Raw genomic sequence first — 13,835 nt, forward strand, 5'->3', positions numbered from 1 at the left:
TGCAGGACTAAAGTGTGAATCTCATAAACCTTATCGTGAGCAGGCAGATCAAGTCTTCCAGAACACTTGTTCCTTGAGTGCTTTCATCTGGGTTTGCTGGATGTAAATTAACCTAAAAAGTCTTTCAAGCAGCACACTTCGCATGCGTGTAGGTCATTCAAATTTTGTGTGTCTGTACAAGTGACTGGAGGAGTGTTTCAAGTCTGAGGGCCAGAGTAAATGCTCACAAAACAGCAGCTTCAGCTGTCCTCATCCTTCAGTTAAATGTGAATTGATGTGGCGGTCACCCACAATGGGGTGCTTCACCTAGTGGCCTCCATTGTGTTGCTTTAATAGGGCAGTGAGTATTGCGGGGGGGAAAGGTGAACAAAAGATATCTTAGTACAGGTCTTGCCTTGCTTTTCCTAGTCTGTTGGGCTCTGCTACTGCCTCTTTAGAAGAGTTCATTGCTTTCCCTGTTGCACACAACCATCTGTGACCCAAACAACTGTCCCCAGTGATTTGGGGATGTTCAGCGTGAGCTGCTGATGCTTAAGAAGGACCTTGAACAGGATATCAGAAAGGGTACTAGAGAGGGTTTATACCACTGGCCAGACATCTTCCCTTCCCTGGGGTCTGTGGCTATTCAGACTGCTCAAGCAAAGGGCTTTACCAGACCATGAGAGTTGGGACTATTACCTAGGACAAATTAAAAACCTCTCTTAATCAACGACTATTTTGTGAATTCAGTTGGAAATCTTGATAACCTCAAACTTAAGAAAGATGTCCTTCTCTTCTATGATGTCCTGTGCAGAGAGAAAGAACATTTTGCCTAAGTTCCCAAAATACTAAGGTGGTCTGGACACTGGGCTATACTGTGAGTGGACATGATTCCAACTTATACCCATTTCCCTCCACTTGCATCTCTTCATCAGTGGATTGCAGTGAGACACAAAAAGAAGGATAAAGAAGTAGATGCTGTAGATTGTGAATGATTGATTTCCTTAGAGTACTTGTTGCAAGAGAATTGAATTGAGAGCTCACCTTTGGAAGAATCTTGCTGGACAAATTTGCATTGCTTGAAACATATTTATCTCATACCTTCTGGCCTTGTCTGCATGATTTTGAGTGAATAATGCAGCTTCACAAACTAGTTCCTGTCCCTTTCTTTCCTGTCCTTCATCCCAAGCTATGGAATATTTTTTGCTACATAGAACAGCTTCACAAGAAGAGCTGGTCCTACATGCAATGACTTTGTGGCTAATAAACCCTTCAGGAGTGTGGGAGAGATGTGACAGAGGAGAAAATTGAACCTAGGTTTTCCAAAGCCTGGCAGATATTCTTACTGCTAGGCTACCAAGTAAAAGGGACGGCTGAGGGTGGGTGAGGACTTCTCATATGCCAATAAAGCATCAACAGGGTTTTAGGTTACTGGCTCCCTGCAGCAAGGGAGGAAACCAGGCAGAGAACTGAGTGCTAATTCAATTCCTGGTGCATTCAGAGGTATAGTGATCTATGTGTGACCGTGTGCAAAGGATTATTGGTTTATCTACCATTACATTTCTGATAGCACGTAGCTGACAGCTACAGACTGACTCCGTGCCTTTTTTTTTACTCTACAGCTGAAGCTGATGGGAACATCCATTAATTTTGGCCATTTGTTGTATGTATAGTTCTTCTGACTATAATGCCTCATAAATGTCACTCATTCTGTAAATGGTTTTAACTGTTGATTTAGTTTAATGTGGATTTTATGGATCTCAATCTATGTTAATATGTAGGTAACAAGCATCTAGTTACATCTTTTTCTTTTTTTAAAATTTATTTTATTTTATTTAAAAAGACAGTTACAAATGAAGTATCTCCAGTTGTTAAGGTCATTGGTGTTAGCAGTTAATGTGCAACATTTACTAAAATAACAGTTACTTAGCTAGTTAGACCAGATATATTCACATACTATATAATGATAAATACTTTAATAAAATTATTTTTCTTCCAAGCCTCCTTGTGTTCATCTATTTGACCTTGTCCAGAGAATGTTTTGCTGTTAATTGCAGCAATAAGCCATCTACAAGTAGTGCTAAAACAATGTGGGAAACTCCTTGGATTTCCTTGTATGGGATCGAGATGCCAGTCAGGGTATTGAGCTGACAGAATTTCCCTTTGAAGCCCACAGAAAAGCCAGCTAGCTGCCTGGTACAGAGCAGTGGAAAGTCCTTTGTAGCTCTGCTCCCACCAGAGTTAGCTGATTAGTGGTGATAAACATGCTGGGGCCAATTCTGATTTTGCTTTGAATTTTTCTTTATTGCAGTTTGACCAAGACAGAAGTCTGTTGAATAGCTTTTGTGGATTTTGTTTAGCAGGCACGAGCAATTTTTTCTACCAATATTACTTATTTTTTAAAGTAGTTAGCACTTTGACCAGCTTTGTCTATCACCCAGTTCTGAGCCTTCCTTTATCTTCTGATGCTCAATCCAAGTAGACTTGTTTGGCAGGTTAGGGAAAAAGAAGAAAGAAGACCATATATGCATACATTATCACATACTTGTATGCATGTATCACCTTTGTAGCATTCAAACAGTTGGAGCAAGTTGATTGTCTTTGGCAGACCTGAATAATATGTGGTGGCTCTTGGCTCTGAGCATTTTCCATAGCTCCAGGAATTGTCCTACAGGGCGATCCATGGCTTTAGTGCAGATCTGCAGCAGTGGCAGAGCTTTGGGAAGTGGGTGGAAAGTTAGACAGGGAAATTGGTGTTTCTGATTTTGCTTGTTTCAGGAAAGTGCCGCCTTATTTCCTCTCAGGTGATAGCTGCAGGAAATGCTGCAACCAGAGCCTTCCAGACATCTGTGCAGACTGGAAAATCCCTGAGACCCACCATCTAAAACTTAACCATTAACATATTTCAAATACTTTAGACTGCCTTTGGACTCCTCTGTGGAATATTGCATCTCCCAACAGAAGCTACAAATATCCTCAAATATGTTACAAATTATTCTTTGTGAGGAATTTATCATAACTGCTCACACTTAGGAATGAAAGAGGGGCACTGTGAGTGGTCAGCAGTGAGATTAGATTAGACAGTTTTGCCCTCCTAATATTTTTATTTTCAGTGATAGCCTTCAGACATTCACTAGATGAGGCATGTAACCTTAAGTTAAATGACAGGTTTCCTAGCCATAGGACTGACCTAATGAGAAAATTTGCCCAAATAAAACCTTCCTTCATATTGCTGTCCTTGCTGTTTCTTCCATGTGTGTGATCTTAAGGTTTCTACCAGTACAACTAACATTTTGACTCGGAGTACTCTATTTTTGCAGTATCTTGGGGAAACTGCCAGCATGAAAGCTTCAAGCCATGTTGCTTAGTGTGACTGAACCCTTGAAGGGATTGGTATTTGTATCATATCAATTGAATAAATTAATCTCTGCAGGATAAGAGGCTACAGGATAAGAGTGTGCTTCTATTCAGCTGAGGTATCACACTTTAAATCTCATTGATGTTCTTACACTCTCCTGTACTCAACTTGTCAGAGGGTTATGTATGACAACTTTCTTTCTAAATACTTGTAAAAGTAGCTTTGAAGAGGAAAGTTTGGATTAACTTTCTTTTGCATAGGAGCATTGTCAGTTTTGAGACCATTCCAGTAAAGGCTGAATACACTTCAATGCCAGTTAAACGTAAGCTAATAGTTTTGCCAGTAGAGAGAAAGTTTTAAGTGCTGTAAAATATGTAATTGAAGATGATTCATGCTGCAGTATTGCCTCACACTAAGGAAGCTAAATCTCATTCTGCTATAAACATTATGAATAGTACCTCACTGGTGTATGTCAAACATATTTGTGTAGTCACTCCAACCATTGGAAAAAAACCCAGGTATTCCTCTAAATTTACACTGCATGAGAGTTTGATTTTGTTTCCTCATGCTTCCATTGACTCTTTTTCCTAAGTCAGTAATGGGTCCAAAAGATAGGAAGATACTCTCTGTCTTCTTTTACTGGGGAAGGGAGAGAGACATAGAGGAGAGGATGATTTTGTATTAAATCTCCTGCTGGTTTCTGTCTTATTTTCCATGGCGTCTAGATCCTAGCCTCTAGTTTGCCTCTATCTGAAAAGAAAAACTAGAAGTTCAGCAATTATTTCATGTGTACTTGGGAAAATGTAGAATCATCTTTATCAAGTAAACTCTTTGGAAGCAGACATAAATTGTGGATATATATCTCTGTATCCAGTATATCTCTCTGACACAAATGCACTCCCTAAAACCAAGTATGAAGTGCTGGAATCTGCTAAGAGAATTTCCAGCTCACTGTGGGTGAGACTTTTCATTACTAAAGACTGTATTTGATGTGCAGCACTCTAAAGCCACCTGCTGAAACCTTAACAAAATTTCTTATTATCATCATCCTGGTGTCTAATAACACGTGAACTTCCCTTCAGTAGGAGTGTGAATTGTCCTCTGTCCTGCTAGTTTTCATGAAACTTTTAAAAACTTAATTATCCTTGATTTTTTTTTTTTCCTGTCATGTTCAGGTGAAATTAACCAGTATTTTCAGAGGTCTAATGGTAGGGCTGGGAAAAGCAGGCAGATGGGCACAAATCTTGATAACAAAGTTGTAGAAAACCAGACCAAAATTTTGCTTCAGCTTCTGTTAATGTGACCAGGGTGTGGTGGTTTGACAGTGCTGTAAGAAATCATGTGTTGAACTGTAAAGTATGTAAACCTGGTATCCTAGAGTTAATTTCTTGTACCTTTTGCAGGTGGAGATTTACATTTTACCTTTATATATTTACCTATGGAGTACGGTTCCTGAAAAAGGTAGGCACTTATATTATGATTTCATAACTCATCACAGATTTTTTGAAGTCTTGTATAGATATAATATAAAGCACAGGCATAAAACTTATGTTTACAAAGAATAAAAATAACTTTTAATTTGCATTCATAAAAGGAGTTGCTACTGGCATTGGTAAGGAATATAAGTTCCTATCAATATTTAATGGGGGGGTGGAAATAAATTGGTATAGCAACATGCCTACTTCACTTTATTACTTTTATAGGCATTAAGCTGGCAGTAAGACTTACCAAAGTATTCATCTCAATTTCTGCATCATCCTTGTTTAAATGCCTCTGGCAGAGGTTGCTTTTCATTAACAAACAAAATCCATTAATGTTTTATAATATGCTATTTTTTTGCCCATTCTTTGATGTACTGTGAAAAGAAGTTTCCATGGAGTTACTCATCAATGCTGTGTTTCTGGTGATTTAAGCAGAAGAGTGTATCTGTAGCTTCTAAATGCCCTGGCATAGGTCTGTTAACCCTGCCATAGACAGTAATATGGATTTATGGTGCAAGTTGTTTTTACAGTGTGACTAGCTTTTGTGCAAGTTGGGCCATATTTCTGTAATCCTGAGAGGTGAAATTAGGGGAATGTGTGGTCTCAGTGCATTCATGTAATCTTATCTTCTTCATTTTGGACAAAAATTTGACATGAGAAAATGTATCCCAAACGTTTATGGTGCTTTGTAAGTAACAGTGGCTATTTTAAAAAGTCCTTATCACTTTTAGGGTTGTAATTCTTGAGGCTGTCCCAGGTGCCAGGCAGCTTGGTGCCAGCAGGGCTGATGATGTGCCTGTGCAAAGAGGGGACATTAGAACTTCTTCTCAGCTATTTAGAACTAGTCAGCCCCAGAGGAAGTGTGTGCAGCAATCCTCCAAATGGACCAGAGCAGCATTAATGTGGAACCTCTCCCTGCTTCCTTGAACGCTTATACTTTGTGTGTACTTCATCTATTAACATGCTGTAAGGTCACAATCTGATACTCTGTTTTCTGCCTTTGATTCTGTCTATGTCTGTGGTATGAAATACAAGAATAGTTTTAATAAGCAATTGTCACAACCTAAAAGGTTACTTGGCCTGCTGGTATGTAGCGATCACGACTGTGGGTTCACAGGATTCTGTAATACGCAAGGACATGGAGGCTTTATCCTCTGAATTTTTCTAATTTATCACAGATTACCACAAATACCACAAAAAACACCATTAGCAAGTATCACAAAATCGCTACTAGAAAGCATACCTATGATTAATAAAGTGAATCTCTCTCAGCACAGAGAAAGTATCTGTTCTAGGAAAAACTCTGACAGCATTTCTAAAGACTAAGGAGAATACAGTAAATGCATTAAACTTACAAGTCACTGTGAGCTGTTTTGAGTTGACATGCAAAGTGCAGAATGTCTTCCTCCCAATTCAGCAGTTTGAGGAGGACTGGCTGACATAGCATGGTTGTTTGAACAAGGTATACCACTGCTTGCTTAACAAGCTTAACAAGGATAGGTTGTGTAATTTTAACTTTCAACACGTTTAATTTTTACAAAGAGAACTTACTCGTTATGTAATTGTGTATGTATTTTTAATTACTCATTTTTACACAGTGCGGTAACTGCGTTTTGAAATATTTTATGCTATTGTCATTGTTCCAGTGTTCTGCTTCATATACTCAGGTCTTTCACATAGGAATGTATGTAAATTAACAAAATTATGATTGTGATTATATTTACAACATCTCCCTAGTAACATTGTGTAACTGAAAGAAAACACAGGCTTTTTGCTGTTTATCCAAAGATTTTGCTGGGTCCACTTAGGCAGGGAAATCTAGGTTTGCAAGGAATAAAATCCAGACCCCAAAATCTGGAGGGAGACACTTCTTTCAGAGCTTCACTACAGTACCAAAGTGGATAATCCTTTTTAATTTGTCTTGGTTTTCTTAATGGAGTAATTGCAAAGAAACACTTAATTGCTTCCTTAGGAAGCTAATAAAAAAAGGTAAGCATAATAAATTCTCTTACAAATGTGATAGAAAGATCTTTCCTTCCAAAAGCTGTTTTGCCTGGAGAGAAAGTTCATTTCATAGTCAGCAGTGTCTTGCTGTGCTAATACTACAGTAGAGATCAACATCCTTTTAAATAACAAGCTCCCTAAGACCATCCCTAAGATACCTAGCCCGGAAGACTGATAAGCATGGTGAGTGAAACCAGGTGCAGCAGCAGTCCGGACAGGTGCTGTTCGATCACAGCAACACGTGCTGCCTTACTGGGAGAAGGTGAGAAAGAGTAAACACTACAGGTGTTCCTGTTTTGAAGAATAGAATATGCCACCAGAATAGCACCACGTTGGAAATACTAATTTTGACGTTTCAGCTAATGCTTAGTTCATACATAACTTTGGCTAGTTGGATAAGACATTTTGATACAGTATGTCTTTCAAACATCCAAAGGTAGTAAGAATATATTTTTAAAAGGGAGACTGCATTTTGATGCTTCATTCAAGGTTGGTTGGTTTGTCCATTTCTGAATAGTTAAGATCCCTGATTTGAGAAAGCTTTTTTGCCATCTTGAGTGGGAAGTTGGTCTTATAGGTACCCCCCTTAGAAAAGTGAGCCAACTCAATTGTAGCCACCTCTTTTTTATAGTTTCTTTGTTGGCTCTTGAATTGCTAGGCAGCAAAGTACTCTGACTTGTATGTTACTGTCCTTCCCTTCCAACTTGACCTAGTCTCCTTGCAACCTGCTGCTCCTTTGCTTTGCTGCATATGTTGCTGACCTGATGATTTTTTTGTTCACAGTTGGCTGTCTTAAATGTCCCTTTCTTAGTTTGAGGGTGAAATTCATCTTTACCTATGAGACTGGCATGGAGCCCATCAATTACTTAAACACCGCTTTGAGCTAGTTTTGAGGTCCTTTGCTTTGTGCTGGCCCTTTGCCTAGAAGTGAACTTCACCTTTTGGATTTTTTCTGAAAACACCTTTGTCTTAATGCCCACAGCACATGAATCATTGCTGCTTTGTCTTCTACTGTCACCTTCTTTATTTGCTGCATAAAGTGGTGTTACTGCAGCAGTGCAGTATCAGCAGAAGGGTGGATGTCTCTGTTGCCTTGTGCCCACCAAACTGCCTGAGTAAGATCTAACCAGGATCTTCTGGCAAACCACCATTCTTGCAAAGAATGTCATTAGGTCTTTGGTGGCTTTGTAGAGCTGACAAGCTTATCTGGCTTTTTGGGGAGATGTGCCCAAGCTTTAATAAACAGTAATTAGTTAGCAAACTTATCGGATCTGTTCGTTTTAGTTCTGGAAGTGTGATACTGTCAGCGTGGCGACGTTAATTTATTTTTAGAATGGTAATAACTAACTGCATTGAAGTTTTACATCTGCCTGGCTAGAGCATCTCACAAGGAGAAAGAGGCCTGCAGTTTCAGCTTTGATTTTCACTTTTCTACAGAAGCACATGAAAGCTAATAAAGCTGTCATTCAGAGCAACTGTAGCTCTCTCTATAATGCTGTGGAAAGCTTGTCTTTGTTACTGTCCATGACTGCCGTTAATGGCTGATCTAGACAAAAGAAATTTCTGCACCCAATAAAGCAACCTGTATGTGATATGGTATATCAATTCTTTTGCCATGCTATAATTGCCTCGTATGCTGCTGGAGATTTAAAAACTTTCTTCTCACTGAAAGCTGTCTCTTTATCAAACTGTTCTCTTGGGTTTTGTCTTTTTCCAGTGACAGATGTTTGCTGTTAAGTCATAAATAAAGTAAAAAATCTTACTTTTGTTGAACAGTATTTTGAGAGTTTCAGCTCACAGGGAAAAAATGCCTGACATGAAGCTTTGTCTTCAAAATTTGCTTTGTTGCAACAGGACCTATCAGCCTATATGTTTTAAATAAGTTTTTGTCTTAGTGGTGTCTGCAGGGCACTTAGATTGGGCCGTTTTGCTGAATAAAGTTCACTGTGAAGTCAGTAAAATCCTTTAAGTTGGGAAGGCAGTGGATTGGCAATAGGGTGTCCTGCATGTGGCCGTTTGTTGTAGGACATGGTATCATGGTCAGGCACTGATATTGTGTACAATGGGTTTTAGCAATGCACTAAAACCTCTCTGCCTCCCTCTATCCATGTGGACATCTTTCCACAGCCTCTGCATCATGCAACAGCTGCATCAGAGCACTTTCCCCCGCCTCCTGCCAACTCCACCCCTGAACTTTCAAGGCAGGAGACCTTTACGGAGTTTGCACTGGTCTTGTCCTCCGTGCCTCCTAACTCAAGTGGGTGTATGTTGTCAACTTTGCCGTTGTTATGATAACACATCACTCATGAAGTGACATTGTCTTGTAACATGTACTGTTGATGGCATACACCAGATCCAGCTGCCTTGATTGTTTCCCTTTTCTTGGGCCTAAAGAAACAGTAAAAGTGCAACTTCTACCATTGGTGGCTGCTTCTTCAGTCAAGAGGTGATTTTAACTGCAGGGTGCAGCTGTGTGGTACCTCTTACAAACATTTGCAATGTCAAGGAAATACGTGCCCCTTTCAAGACTTACAGTGAAATGAGAGAATTAAGTCTTTGGTAAGAGAGTAGAGAAGGCAGGGCAGTTGCTTTCTTGCTCACAAATGGACCACACAGGGAGGAATAGCTCACAGCCTTACAGATACTCAGCCAAACCATTGCATCAGACCAACAGACTTCAGTAAAATTTTTGCTGTAGAATTTTTAGTATTTAATTATCATATTAGACATTACTCCCTTCCCCAGCTCCTGTGTGCCTTCAGCCTTTTTTTTCTCTCCTTTTTATCAAAAAAAGTAAATGAATATTACAGAGTTGCAAGTTTTAATTTTATTAGGGGTTTTGCTGTCATTGTCTGTAACTAGTGAAGTAATTAATGACATTTCAATGTCAAACTATCTCAAAGATGAAATCGTTTCCTTAGTCTTGGTTTCTTTTTTAAATGTTCCTTCTAAATTTTTGCTTCTTCTTAAAGCCCCCTTAACACTTTCAATCATAGCTATCTTATATTACCAAGTGGTATAATAGTGGAATGAGACTTTCTGCTTCCCAAAGAATCTCTCATTGTTGAAGTGAAACTTGTTTGTCTCTGTTCTTCCAAACCAGAACTTTCAATTTGATGGAAATGAACTGTTAACTTTCTAGGTAATGAATATGAAGCAGATGTTGGGAGATTGACGGGTTTGTCACTCCACCCCAGCACCCCATAGCACTGTGTGTTTCAGGATGTGCCCTGCAGTGTCATGGCTAATGCACTGAGGGGGTGAAATAGGTCATCGTAGTTAGGATTTGAAGCCACCTCTGTCATTTCTAATACTTCATGAGAAGAGGGGATTGATGTAAATGTAGGTTAGAGTTCAAGCCAGTTCGTTTTCTGCCTCAAATACTACCATTTTCAAGGACAGATTTGGTGATGAATATTCTATGTGAGGAAACAGAGTGAAACACCAGCTTTCAAAGAGAAGGTGAAGCTTTCTTTCATTACTCACTGCCAAATCCATTACTTACTACTTCCCATAGCAGATTTCAATGATTTGGGGCTAAAGAATGGGTGGCCCACAAAATCCTTTAATGCAAAGCATTCACCTTCCTGTCTACTCCTCATTGGCCCCGTTGGCAAAATGGCAAATGCTAGATGTGACTGTCCCATCCTAGTTTTCAACCTTCTGAAAGAGATGTTAAGTCAAGCCTCAATACGTTTTGGCAGTATAGACTGAAGCCAGTCCTTTCACCTAAGAGCTTCAGTGCTTCATCTGAAGTGCAGCCCAAATTAAAATAGCTTTGTATTTCTTTTAGAGCACCCACAGACTCTCCCCAGAGTAAATGTTTGCTTTGATTTTTTTTTCCCCCCCCTATTTCACACTTTTCCTGTAGTTTATACCTATGAAACCAGAGTGTGGGGTTTGGTTTTAGTTTTACTTTTTAAACTAATTTCTGTGGTTCTTGTTTTTAAATTAAGTGGTGAAAAAGGTGATTTTATTTTGTTCCATGTGGTATTTAGATATATACATATAAGATATAGAACCTAAATGCCTAGAGTGGGTGATCTTAAATGTAGATCTTTCAAGTTCTATATTTACTCTTTTGTTAGCCTGACAGTAATCCAGAGTAAAGACAATTATGAGAAATTATCTAATACAAAGCTGGCATTCTTGTGTGAGCGGTACCAGAGCCCTAGTAGTGTTGGAAAGATTTTAATCTTCATAGGTAATGCATGATGTGGTAGTGCTAGTTAGTGGCTTAGAAGACCAACAGCCAAGTCGATCTGTGATATAATAACATAATAAACACATAGGTATTTGGCCTCAAATGCCATCATCACTGTGAAGTATGATTATGAAAATAGGATATGGCCCTAGGTCTTCCTAGGAGTTGGCATCATAACCTGCATGCCCAGAAGCATGTTCCTTTACCCTGGTAATAAATATACTACAGCATTCATTGTATCTTTATAAATCACTAACGTTTGAAGCATAAAAGATAACTAACCAATTATATTTCCACTCTGGTCATGTATATGCAAATTCTTCCCCTTTCTGACTGCAGCTGAGAATTTTCAGCACTACCATTTGTTTCATTTGCATGTTTACAAAACAATTCCTTGCAGAGCACCACACCAGTATTGATGCCAACAAGACATTAAGTTCCAGTGACATTAAACTGACTGCTTTGCTTATCACTAATATAGGAACAAGATAATGTTTTTGTTTTCTTCAGTAATATTTGCAATTAAATCAATGGTGGCTTGGCTCATTAAGAGTTAATGGTCTGATTGTGCTTCCATTAAATGGAAAAATTAGCATTATCTTCAGTGATAAAGAAACAGAGTGAGGAATTCAGAATTGGCTTGTTACCTCTTGCTGATCCTTGGTGCTAAGGAGTATCTGTATAATGCTGTAGAATGAAAAACCTTTACAAACATCTGGAAGCAAAGCTTCCAGGTGACATATGGTGACTTTTCACATTCAATTTCCTTCCTTTAATTGCCCACGAGAATTACAAACTCACAAAAGAGCATGAATTCCCTGCAGTAAGAGTCTTGTGAAGCCTATATTGAGACTTAAGAACCCAAAGTTGTATGTGGATATCCTACTGGGAAAAGGACCATCTGCCTGGATAAGCAAATAACTTTTGACTTGCTCTTTTTCAAATTTAGTGTTGAGTTAAGGCTGATGATACAAGGGTGCTGTGGCTACGTTTTAAAAATGCTAGGTGCAACAAGCTTCTGTATGTATGCAGCTGATGGAGTGTCAGTAGTGCATTTCCCTTCCTAAGGAGTCATCCCCTACAGCAGAACTGTCATGTAATTGCAACTGCTAGTGGTGCAGATAGATTGCCAAATAACAGGAAAGCCATATTGAAGTGTAAATTTGACTCCAAAACCCTACTCAAATGACATAAATGTATAGAAGGCAGCTAGAAAAATAGCAGTGTAGTATAGAGGGGGAAAAAAAAAAAATCCAACCGGTAGATCTCCATTTCTGCTGTTGTGAAAGTTCCTCTTTCTTGAAACTATAGGATATTTCAAATGAAGAAAATGAAGGGCTTATCTTTGGGTGTGCACTGACAGCTGAGCTAGCCAATTACTGGGTGACGGCTGGAGATGCTCTGTTAGTGGCCTACAGTTCTATGCGCACTTTGAGAGAACCTGGCTTCCTGATGCTTTTTTGTGAGTGAGGGTGCTTTGTTCTGCTGCTCAGCTGAGTTGGCATGTTCTTTGCCTCTTTTTGGAATAAAAGAGCAACAGTGATACATGCAGGTGTTACAGCCCTGGGAGACTAGTGTAGCATTTGTAAATGACATTTTGGATTGCTTATAGTCAAGAATTTTAGAGCCTAAAGTCAGACCACCTTCATTTGAAATACAAAAAAAAGAACTTGTCACTTCATGGTATGGTGACTGGTTGACATAATTTCTGTATTACAGTTTACCTATCTCTCTTGATGATTGAGATTGTTAACCTTAGAGGAAGTAAATAATTGTTGATACACACATCAACCTAATAGAATTGTTATGTTTGGGGAAACAGGCATCTCTGTGATGAAGACTGTGAGTTTGTATCCCTGTGGGAAATAAGACTGGGACACAGGAACAATGGGATGTTTACCTGGAGTGATGTCTAATTTGCCATTCTGGTTTTAGAAATTTCTTGCTATTTATCTTAATATCAAAATAGCTGCAAAATTGGTAATAAGCAATGTAATGGCTTCCCTGTATGCTGTGTCTTGCATCTCTTCTATCACTGATACTTAATCTTCAGTTTTCTTCAGAACATACTGAGGTCTGTTCTGGATGCGATCATATGTTCAGATGTCATCAAATGCATCTCCATTTATTTTAGCTGTTAAATAAACCAATTTTGGAAACACTAGCATACACTCCCTCCTTAAAGGAAATGTGTGTCTCAGTTTCTGGTCACTAAGCTGATAAGTTGAGTCAGGTTCAGGACCTAATAAAATGCAACTGCTGTCACTCTGTTTGCTCTGGTTAGTCATGGTAAGATGCTTTGAAGAACCTCCAAGAGGGGGTGGATTCTTACTTTTGGCTGAAGTAATAGTATAGCTCAGGTGCTCCCAGAAAAGTAAGGAGTTACTATTCATGTAAAATCACTACAGCACTTCTGTGTGCATTTATACCATTTAATCTTTCCTTTAAATGGAAACTTTTCTTAAAAGACAGATGAATGAAAACCACACACTGCCAGTATTATCCCAAAGTTATTTCCAGAATTGGAGAATTAAGGTTGAATTAAGTCACTCTTACTATTTTAAAGAGCAAGGTATATGTTTTCTCTATTATAAAAGACATATTTCATTGTACTCTGTTCACCTGTTTCTTTCTCAGCCATATAGGGTCTCAGCAGGCTTATGGGATGCTCAGCATACATCATAAACACTTCCCTACACTGACTTAAGAAAGCAACTTAATTCGGTTGCGAATTACTTTGTCTAATAAACAAGGAAGGTTCCAATTTCACAGCTGTAACATGAGGCTTTTTTGACACTGATGCTGGTTT

The 13,835-nt window shown here is 38.8% G+C and overlaps 1 protein-coding gene across 3 annotated transcripts in view; it reads left to right on the top strand.

The window, feature by feature from the left end:
- The window catches only part of CERS6 (ceramide synthase 6), a 135,668-nt gene that overhangs the window by 67,540 nt on the left and 54,293 nt on the right, over positions 1–13,835 (top strand). For all 3 annotated transcript variants that reach the window (XR_012623786.1, XM_074829024.1, XM_074829025.1), the window contains exon 4: positions 4,741–4,798. Coding sequence is in view for 2 of the 3 variants with exons in the window: in XM_074829024.1 (XP_074685125.1) it covers positions 4,741–4,798 (58 nt within the window). In the remaining variant the exon portion in view is untranslated. The remainder of the gene's footprint in view (positions 1–4,740; positions 4,799–13,835) is intronic.

Source organism: Strix aluco, chromosome 6, assembly GCF_031877795.1.
Source record: "Strix aluco isolate bStrAlu1 chromosome 6, bStrAlu1.hap1, whole genome shotgun sequence".
Classification (NCBI taxonomy): Eukaryota; Metazoa; Chordata; class Aves; order Strigiformes; family Strigidae; genus Strix; species Strix aluco.